The following is an 11,410-nucleotide window of genomic DNA, read 5'->3' as shown; positions in this document are numbered from 1 at the left end:
GTATTTTGGTTCTGCTTACTCTACAACAAATCATTTTAATGTAATGTTATTCAGAAACAGTGTTATTTTAGTATTATTAATATATTGTTGTAGTTTTCATTAATGTTTTAAATCGTTTTTCATTTCTATATTGTAATTGTCATTTTAAAGGGTTAGTTCACCCGAGAATGAAAATTCGTCCATCTTCTACTCGCCCTCAAAGCATCCTAGGTGTATGATTGGATTATTCTGAAAGAGGAAAGTCACAAAGTTATATTAAAAACTGTCCTTGCTCTTCCAAGCCTTTCAATGGGGGTAAGCGGGTGTTTGTTGCTAACTGTTCAGAAGACGTGATTATTCTGAAAGAGGAAACCCACTTACACCTTGGATGCTTCGAGGGTGAGTAGAAGATGGACAAATTTTCATTCTCGGGTGAACTAACTCTTTAATCTTCAAGTTTTAATAATTTTGTTTTGTTTTGTTTTATTCTGTTTTTTTTTTTTTAGTATATATAGTTTATTTTCATTTCAGTTTTAGTTATTTTAGTACCTCAGGATAAACTAAATTTAAATGGGAATACTGTCTTGGCAGCTAGCTGAAATAAAACATTTTTATATTTTATTTCAGTTAACAAGTAACGCAGGGCTCCAGACTGCATCATTTCCTACCAAAAATTTTAATTTGCGAATGATATTTTTGCTGAGATCGCCACTGGTGACTATATAAATTTACGTTATTACTTGTAATGACTTGTTCCTGATTGTTTTGAGATCACATCTTTTATGTTCACGTAATAAATGGAAACGATGCGCATCAAAGTTTACGTGGAAAAACAGTCCTCATCGCTGCCGAACACCAGCATTGATGGCACTCTTGCTAAAAGCAGCTCCAGTTGTGCAGCACGAGAGAAATCGAAAATGACTGAGACATGCGACATAAAAGTGCAGAAAAGCAGTGTCTATTGACTTGAACAAACTACAACAGGTAAAGCTGTCTGCTGTGTGGACATTAACAATATCGTTATCGATGCGTGAACCCATTATATCTTTCTCTTTACTATTATAATACAAAATAAACATGAATGGATGACAAAGTATATTATAAGAGCGGTTACAGAAAACGTACTGAAATGTCTCATGTAATCGCTCATTCACACTGCGCACAATGTTTAAAGCTTGTAAATAATGCCTCACAACAATCATTTACCTCAGAATAACCATTCAGTGTCCGTAAGCTTATTAGTCAGTAGGGATGTAATGATTCAACTCATGATTCGATTCACGATTTTGATTTCACCATTCGATTTTCTCACAATTCGTTTTTACAAAATGAGATTGGTGGTGTTTTATAAGACTATTGCTGCACGTTTCTTTGTGAAATTGAAATATAACTTGAAACAAACTCCAAATCAAAGAAGTCAAGTTACACAAAACAAATCTCTTAATATGTACAAACTAAGGCTTTGTCTGTGCTCTTTCCATTTTTTACAACTAGAGCCAACCACTGGATTTTAATCATGAGCCAAACAAAATGCAGCAGGAGTAGTTTTTAATCTAAATTAGACTGATTTGAAATTTGAAGCAAAAACAGAATGGTCTGACTTTAGTTTTGTGAAACTATACTAAATTAAACTAAACAGCAGACGAGCTGAATGAACAGCCATGATACAGTGTTTCCTGGGTTACTGCTGTAAACCAAGCAGAGCTGCGCTTATGAACACTACTTTAATATTATGCTGTGTCCGAAACCGGTCCCTATCCACTGTATAGTGCACTATATGGGGTGTCAGCCAATTTGGAGTGCTGTCTGAATTCTGAGTGAACTACTTCATTCCCTACATTTGTCCACTACTTTTTACCCACAATTCATTCTGATTTCGAGTGTACAACCGATGTACACTCGCTGAAGCACTATATCCCAAAATCCAGTGCGGAATAGTGTCAAAGCTGGAAGCGAGAGCGGAAGAGAGCGCGTTTGAATGAGAGATGAAGTTTACATCTTTATTATTTCTGTTTTAACGTTTTTTCCTACATTATATTAAAATGTTATGTAGGCAATAACTAATATTTGACTAATTTACTGAGGTGGCATCGTTGTTAACTTACAAAAATGATGATAATTTGGTGGATAATTTAAATTTTTTCGTTAATAACAGGTAGTGTATTCTGAAGTAAAATTAACGGTCGCCTGAGGACGCTCTACAACCATCTTATCTGAGCTCAAAACGCTGCTTGAGCGAGTGTCAAGATACTAAAAATAATAAATACATAATTTCTGAACGTGTTTATGTGTGTTTATTTTTGTTCTCAGTACGTTATTTTAATAGCATTTAATGATTATGAAAATAAAAGCATTATAAAAAAAAATAATAATTATATACCATCGATGAAACCACAAAGCTGACGCGGAGGTATGTATAACTGCAATATAAAGTAATTTTGAGTATTTTTGCTATTAGTATTATTTTCTAAAATTAGGTTCATGTAATATAAAAGTACATATGGCGATGTTTTTGCAACAGCTCCAAGTCTCACGTGCAGTGTAGGCTATACGTCACTGTCCGAATCGTTTACTTATTTATTTGTTCACTCCTTCCTGATATAGTGAACTCAACTGCCATACACTAGATAGGGATTAGTGAATGAGTGAGCGATTTCAGACACAGCATTAAAGTCCTTTTAAGACAAGTCATGTCACTTGGCGGCCATCTTTAAAATGCCTCTCGGCCATGCAAGTGCAACTCTTATCTCTTTGTACGAGGAAACATCAAATTCTCCAAAACTGTTTACTATACGCTTACGATTAAATTTCATATTTGAAATCACCAGTGAAATCTGACAACAATAAATGTTTCTTTTCCACAAATAGCATTTAAGATCAGCCAGTGCGCATGCGCAGTCCTGAGCGCACGTCTCTAAACGCTAGCTGTTTTTATAGCAGTGGGGACTTCTAACGGCAGCTGCAGTGACATGCTGACTTTATCAATTAGCAATCTTTCATTCAGAATGCGGAGCTTCCTGCGATTGAGTGGTCATATTGAGCGTTGCATTTTTCCCCATTCAAAACTAAACGAGTGACACGTCTGCGGTATTCTATAGTCTTTGTTAATATGCATTGTTCAGAGGCAAAATGAGAAGAAAATACCACGTAAACTTTTCTAAAGATAGTCAATTCCCCTCAGAGATGCACTCAAATAAACTCCTACTCCAATTGAATCATGATTTGTTTAGCATCTCAACCGATTTGAATAGTCACATATCATCGATCATCGAATCGGCCTGGAGCCCTGAATGATTTTTTTTTGTGTGTGTTCAATTTAATTATTTAATGATTTTATCCTGCAGATGTTGCTAGGCCTTGTTTTTCATCTCGACTCCCTTAAAAATGAGTATTTAAAGTGCCCCTAAAAATTCCTCTAATTGTGCTCATCATAGTGAAATAGTTCGGGAGCGATGCACTCCATCGCCAGACGTTATCATTTTATCAGACAACGAGGCGTCCAGCCCCCGGAGCACGCCTCACCCTGAGGAGAAACAGCATCAGGCCAACCTGGAGATGTTTAAGGTGCAGTATACCATGGAGGAATCAGATCTATTGTTGGTTACCCATCATTAAACCCTTTCAGTGAGTCTCGTGAACCTGTTTGCTGACCTCTTGCGTGTTTGTTTGTTCTACAGGGAAAGACTGGCGACGAGCGGCAGCAGATGATCAAAGCTCTCCGAGAGGAGCTCAGGCTGGAGGAGGCCAAGCTGGTGCTCTTGAAGAAACTGAGACAGAGTCAGATGCAGAAGGAGAACGTGGTGCAAAAGGTCAGAACCGTACACTCTCCTGTACCTCCATGTACTCTACACTTGATGCCAGCTGGGCCAGTAACTCTACACTCTGTCAGTTGGGAATTTTTATTCTATTTATCGGATGAACAGGCATATTAGAGACCTTTTGGAATTGAGAAAACATCTCAGCCTCATACCTACCATACCGCTGTGCACGTTTAGTGTAGTATGCAGTTACAGTAGCTCAATGCAGATCAGGCAGGTAGCACTTCCTTTAAGAGACCAGAGACATCAAAAGCTGGCATATCACTGACAGGAAGTTATTTGGATATAAAATGCATGGTAATCAAATCATGCACAGGACTTTTGTAAATTAAATCGTATTATTTCAGATGGATGGGCAGAATAAAGTGGATGGAGTAGCTGCAGTGTGTCAGAAATAGAATGCGATGTCCATCAGCTGAAGCTGCCTCTGTAAACAGCTTAGTTTATTTTTTTTAATGGAAGGGATCTTATTTTGTACTTCTGGTGTAGAATTGCACAGGCTTGTTTATTGTCATCTAGACTACAGCTAACTAAGTTTTAATTCAGTGCCTTTCAGATTTTTTTTTTTAAATAACTTTCTATTAAAAAATGTATCATGGTTTCTACAACAATATTAAACAATCAACATTATCAATAATAATAATAGTAATAATAAGACTAATATAACTAATATTTCTATTTCTAAGACTAATATTTCTTTAGCACCAAATCAGTGTTTTACATGTATATGTGACACTGAAGAGTGGAGTAATGGCTGCTGAAAAATTTGCTTTGCCATCACAGGAATAAATTGCATAAAAAAAAACTATTAACATTTTTAAAAACATTTTTAAAATAATATGTTAAGATATTTTGTATACTGGTATCAAACTTCGTGTTTTAGTGAGCATGAGAGACTTAATCTTACAGACCCCAAACCTTTGAACAGTGGTGATGCAAAACACGAACAACTGTGTGTGTGTGTGTGTGTGTGTGTGTGTGTGTGTGTGTGTGTGTGTGTGTGCTCTTGTTTTTGTGACATATCAGGACACAACTCTGTATAATGACATGGGTATGACACGGGTATTACAAGGAGAGGGTGATTTATGAGGACATAACCCATGTCCCCATTTTTCAAAACGCTTATAAATCATACAGAATGAGTTTTTTTGAGAAAGAAAAAATGCACAAAGTTTCCTGTTAGGGTTAGGTGTAGGGTTGGTGAAGGGCGATAGAATATACAGTTTGTACAGAATAAAAACCATTACGCCTATGGGATGTCCCCACTTTTCACAAAAACAAACGTGTGTGTGTAAGAGTTTAATTCAAACAGCAACTAAAATTCTACTATAGTGTCAAAGGAATGGCTTATGAATATTAATTAGGTCACATGACTTGGTGATCCAAGCAAATTATGAAGCAGTATGAATTAGTTAACATTCATAAGCTATGACTTCTTAATATTATGTTTCATTACAAAATCACATCACAGTAGAAATACTTCTCTTATAACAAATTTATTTAGTTTTATTTTGGTATCAACTTAAAGTGAAGTATTTGTACTTTTAGCATCCTCCGGTTAGAATTTTACTGTACTCTTTCACTTCCAATTTCTATGAAATCAGCCTGTGATTGGCTTTCTCATATTTGTCTCTGCATATTAGCTGTAACTGCACTTGAAATAAAATTCAGCAATGACTGAATGTTGCAGTGTTGTATGCTGTAAATCTGCCTGTATTCGTACTCCACATCTACACTGCGGCTCCTTTTGTATAGCATGTTCACCTTCACTGTTTTAGCACCAAGCAAAATAACCTCCCCTCGTGTCCAGCAGAGTGTTATATTAATGCCAGGGAAAACTGTCGAGGTAAATCATTATATTGTTGAAAGGACGTTAAGTGCTAGTGGGGGTGAAATAGGGTAACCGGGAGCGAGACGGGCAGCCATAACCTCACAGATACCATATCACAGCTCTGTGTAATGTTTGTCCATGTACTGTGGCATTGAGATGTTTTATCATTGCTTCTCAACTCAGTGTCTTGTCTAGATACAGGAACAACCCATAAACACTCACTTGCATTTGATGTCCCACTCTGCATGAACAATGTTAGCTTACTCTTAAACTGGAAGATGAAAATTTGATTTGCTTAATTTTGGGTGAAATAGTAACAAGAAGTACCAAAAAATACAGAGGCATATAATAATGTAATAGTGTTAATATATTCATTCATTTATATTATTGTATTATTAATTACAGTATTATTGGCTTCAGAATTTAGTTTTATTATAATCGATGTTGTTGTTATACCTGTTAAATCACTGTTTTTGGGAATGCATAGTATTAATAATACATTTTAAAATTCTTATTTGATTCATGTATTATGTTCCTTGAAATGCCTTACCATGTAAAATTCCACGATAGATGAATAGGCTTATCATTTGTTTGGTACGTTTTATGCATTAAATGCATTAAAATATATCTTCTACCTGTCATAATTTGTGAAATAGGTGTTAGAAGTCACAAATGTGTGTGACATCACGAGACTTTATTAAAAAAGCCAATCAGAAACAGCCAAATGAGTTTGGGACAGGCAATGCAATGAAGTATGGGGAAGTGCTTGGATCAAAAAAAAAAAAAAACTAACAATCAGCAAAATCCCAAACAATACCTTTTTTTTTTTTTTTTTTTTTTTCAATTGGTGGAAATCGCACAGCAGCTTTAACTGAAAGAAATGGCGCTTGAGTCCCTCTACTACATTGTGGGGGGTTACTGTTGTTGTTTTAAGTAATATTGAAACTCTGTACAATATGAGTTTTTGATAGAAGAACTCTGATTTCTCATTTTTCTCTTTTCAGGTGCCAGTGGTCCAGAATGCCCCGTCATCAGTGCAGCCGTCACCCATGCACAGTTCACAGGGGCTCGGGAAACTTCCTGTGCGGCCTGGCATGCACTCATCTGAGCCTCAGAGTATGCGCACTGCACAGGTACATGGGGTTTTATGCCTTTCTAAATATAAGCATAATTCTTTTGTTTTTTTTCTAAATGCATTGAGGATTTTATGAACAATCATAATGCACATGGATTCTCCTTATTTTGTTGTACACATTAGACTGAACATGTTAGAGCCTGCTGTTGGTTGCCATGGGAGCAGCGCCTTAAGATCAGCATAACTGTATAGATTGGTACCAGTTACCATTTTTAATTACGGTCCATCTGTGCAAACAAAGCATTTGATGTCCACAGTGTACAATCTGATATACAGTGTCTGCTGGCATCTAGTGGTCATACAGTGCATTGCAAAGTTATTAATAACTGTATGTGTTTTTCTTTCTCCACCTCAGGGCCACACAGTAATCAGGTCTGCTGCCAATGCATCTTTGCCCCCAATGATGATGTCACAGCGGGTTATTGCACCCAATCCTGCCCAGCTTCAGGGTCAGAGAGTGCCCTCCAAGCCTGGCATGGGCCGCTCCTCCACAGGTGGTTTGGGAAACACAGTCAGCTATCAGCAGGTACCGTCAAGTTCAAACTCATTAGTCCTAATTTGTTTTGTGGGTTTTCTCGCTGCAATTTGTCTTTTTTTTTTCTTCTAAAGTTCACGTGACACATTTATACTTTGTTTAATCCGTTTTTTTTGTTTGTTTTTTTCTTCTAAAGTTCACGTGACACATTTATACTTTGTTAAATCCATTTATTACTGGCTTATTTCAAACGACTGAATTCATGAACTAGTGCTAGGCTATATAGCAAAATATGTTTTCAATCTTTTGATAAAATGTTTATATGTTTAATGGTAAAAAAAAAAGAAATTCTACTGAATAATTAAGTGATGAATAGCTTGCCATCACTGGAATAAATCATATTTTAAAAATATATTACAATTTAAAACCGTACATATTTTACAATTATTAATGTTTATATATATATATATATATATATATATATATATATATATATGTATGTATATGTATGTGTATATATGTATATATATATATGTATAATGTATGTGTATATATATATATTGTTGTTATTATTATTATTTTTTTTTATAAAATGTTCTTTGCTGTAACATTTTGAAGTGTTTGAAAAGGAATGCACATACTTCTGAGTAATTTGTAACTTTTGTATAAAGTTTTTTTTTTTTTTTCAAATTCACAGTTTGAAAACGTTGATCCTTTTTTTTTCTTTGTGAGGTTTAAATTGTTAAAATATAATTTAAATCATTTTAAATACCCCTTCTTTAGGATGGTGCATAAAACATGCCAACTGGAACAGGCCTTAAAGGAACACTCCACTTTTTTTGAAAATAGGCTAATTTTCCAACTCCCCTAGAGTTCCTAGCCATATTGGTCTTAGTACATGATGTAACTACAGAAGAGTCAAGTTTTATATAGGAAAAATATAGAAACACTTTGGTCATTTCCGAGCGAGATGCTAACGGTCTAATCAGATTCAATGATCTATGCTAAGCTAAGCTAAAAGTGCTTCCGCCAGACCCGGAGATCGGCTGAATGTATTCGAAAACGGAAAACTCAACTGTTTAACTCTAGGGGAGTTGGAAAATGAGCCTAAAAAAAAAGTTGAGTGTTCCTTTGACTTACTAGCCAAATACAAATTGTGCATTAAATCACAGCAATATTCACTGTGATGTTTAGTTTTATATCTCCAACAAAATCATATTGAATATGTGGTGTATTCAATATATCACCCAGCCGCAACATGAATCATTCATAAAAATGGATTATGTCTGTTGCTGATTTTTTGCTTTGTGTAATGCAGGCTGCCAGCCAGCAGGTGGGGGTCTCGCAGCGTTCAGGCTCATCCTCGGCTATCTACATGAACCTGGCACACATGCAGGCAGCGGGAGCAGCTGGTGTCGGGGTGGGAGTGAGTGGGGTTGGTGCTGTCAGCCCCTCTACCCTTTCCTCCAGCGTCGCTTCTCTGAATGACCAGGCCAGCAGCCAAGCAGCCGCTAAACTGGCCCTCCGCAAGCAGCTGGAGAAGACCCTGCTGGAGATACCGCCTCCTAAACCTCCAGCGCCCCTGCTGCACTTCCTGCCCTCTGCTGCCAACTCTGAGTTCATCTACATGGTGGGGCTGGAGGAAGTCGTGCAGAGCGTCATTGATAGTCAGGGTAGGAGCAAGAGGAACAAACCACACTACAAAAACAACTTGGACAGTAGGGCTGCGCAATATGGCCAAAAAATCATATTGCGATTTGCTCTAAAATCAGCTCAGTACTAAAGAGAGATCAGAGATCAGTACTAAAATATCAAAAAGGCAAAACACACAAGTGGAAACCATTCAAACTTGACCTTAAAATGAATGTAGTTTAATAATCACATAAGTCCATATTGCAGTTTCAGTTGATATATTGTAGACCTCACATATAATTCACATATAATTCTACTCGATCATTTAACTGTTTTCTGCTTTTACTGTTGCTCAGGTAAAATGCGGGGGTCACTGCAACACATGGAGCCGTTCTTCTGTGCCCAGTGCAGGACTGACTTCACCCCTCACTGGAAGCAGGAGAAAAGTGGTCGCATCCTCTGTGAGCAGTGCATGACGTCCAATCAGAAGAAGGCTTTGAAGGCTGAGCACACCAATAGGCTCAAGAACGCTTTCGTTAAGGCTCTGCAGCAAGAACAGGTCAGTCAGTTCTCATTTCACTGCTGATAGTTGTCAGGATAGCAAAATTTGAATGATGAAATTAAGCTTGATGATTCTCTGTATACACTAGGTCTTGCATAGACTAGTTGAGTGATCGACTACTACAACCACTGTCGGAAACAATCGACTAGTCGAGCGTGCATTAACCATAATGCGTACAAAGAGTTTGCAAGTACGACGTAAATTTTAGGATTACAAAATTGCGTGTAGCTGTTACTTTCTATGACATTATCTATGTTGCATGTAAAATTAAAATATGTAATGTAATAATTAGGGGTGTGCCTGAAGCCGAATTCCTTATTCGGAATGGCACGGATAATGGTTTCAAAAATGAATAACAGACAAATAAATTCAGAATAATTCTGCCTGAATACTCGGCTGAAGCTGGCACAGTCCGGAGTTTGCTAGATAACAGATGAGCCAGGGGATCAGCGCAATATTATACACAGACCTCTAAAGTCACGAGTGTGAAGTGAATGAATGTAAACTTTGAGTGAAAAGAGCGCAAATCAAACACTGCATTGCTGTTGTCTCTCCGTGCATCTCTCAGAAATCAGAGCTTTGCAAGAGTAATATCACCTATAATAATACATCATACACGTTCTATTTGTATACGTTTAAAATGCTTTAAACCTTAGGCTACGATATGATACAAATGAATGGATTAAGCACAGTGCGCTCACCAATCAAACAGCCGCGTCAGTCTCTCAAAAACCAAACCAGTTCTAGCAGGCTAATAATCAGCTTCGATACGGATACTATCGATACGGCTATTATTAGTAGTAGATGTGGTAGTAGTAGTACTGACTTGTTACTGACATTGCTAGCTTGTAGTTTCTGTAATTGCTATAATGTTGACTTTATTTCTCTGTCTCTGTCCATTCAGGAAATAGAGCAGAGGTTGCAGCAGCAGGCCGCTCTGTCCCCCAGCTCCGCCCAGACTGTCCCCAGCGTGAGCAAAGCGGAGACCTTGATCCGACACCATGCCCTTCGACAGGTGCACACTCTCATTGTGTACAAATAATGGGATCTCTTGAGACCATTTTTATGGATTTTGAAATGGCTGTTTTATTCTGGCCCTTCAGCTAATCACAGATTTTAATGAGTTTAATGGCACAAAGAGGTGCCATGAAATTCAACGCTGATTTTCTATCTTCTCGTTTTCTCTTTTAGACTCCCCAGCCACAGGCCGCTCTACAGCGGGGTTTGTCCAGCTCAGCACGAGGTGTCCTCTCTAACTTCGCCCAGGCCTCCCAGCTCTCAGTGGCCAGTGGGCTGCTGGATATGACAAGCAAGCGCTGTGGCAGCAGCAGCAGTACCAGCAGCAGCAGTCGGGCTCAGCATGACAGCCGCAGGCAGATCTACAACATCCCTGGTAAGATGATGCAGTTTGATTAGGAACACACAGCATACCTTAACTACATGTTTTTAAAACAGCACGGCGAATAAAATCACATTTTGTTAAACTGACATTCATCCACACCTGGAGTCCAGTCTCAACTCATTAATTATGCAGTTCTTAACATACTATTGGACCCCAAGTAGACTGATTAGAATAAAATTACCAGAGAAGTAATATGCCAAAAAATGTTTTATGATAAAACGGGTCAACACTAGGCAGATTTCAGGATGTAGAATTATTATAGAGCAGTGAAATTCAACACTCTCTTCATTTGAACGATGGCTGGAGATAATGCTTAATAGAGTTTTAGTATCATGAAAAAAGGATTAATAAAGTTAAGTTAATAAAGTTAATTTAATAAAAGTTAGTGAATGTCTAACATCCTTTCTTTGAAGATTCCCCTCGTTTAACAATGTACTTATCGGTTATTTATTTTCATTAGGGCTGTTAATTTAGTTAATTAGTTATGGAAAAAAACAAGTTAAAATTATTAACACACCCGTCCCACCCCTTTTAAATAATAAAAGGGATAGTTCACCACAAAAAAGAAAAAAGAAA

At 37.3% G+C, this 11,410-nt stretch overlaps 1 protein-coding gene across 1 annotated transcript in view; it reads left to right on the top strand.

Annotated features, from left to right (window-relative positions):
- LOC132104262 (transcriptional repressor p66-beta-like) overlaps positions 1–11,410 on the top strand; it is a 36,356-nt gene that overhangs the window by 24,144 nt on the left and 802 nt on the right. The window contains exons 3-10 of the mRNA XM_059509595.1: positions 3,414–3,543; positions 3,657–3,788; positions 6,633–6,761; positions 7,119–7,289; positions 8,557–8,911; positions 9,227–9,429; positions 10,337–10,447; positions 10,624–10,825. Coding sequence (XP_059365578.1) covers positions 3,414–3,543; positions 3,657–3,788; positions 6,633–6,761; positions 7,119–7,289; positions 8,557–8,911; positions 9,227–9,429; positions 10,337–10,447; positions 10,624–10,825 — 1,433 coding nt within the window. The remainder of the gene's footprint in view (positions 1–3,413; positions 3,544–3,656; positions 3,789–6,632; positions 6,762–7,118; positions 7,290–8,556; positions 8,912–9,226; positions 9,430–10,336; positions 10,448–10,623; positions 10,826–11,410) is intronic.

This window comes from Carassius carassius, chromosome 25 (genome assembly GCF_963082965.1).
Source record: "Carassius carassius chromosome 25, fCarCar2.1, whole genome shotgun sequence".
In the NCBI taxonomy this organism is placed as follows: domain Eukaryota; kingdom Metazoa; phylum Chordata; class Actinopteri; order Cypriniformes; family Cyprinidae; genus Carassius; species Carassius carassius.
The sequence above is the reverse complement of the archived record's forward strand: the minus strand, read 5'-3'. Positions and strand labels throughout refer to the sequence as shown.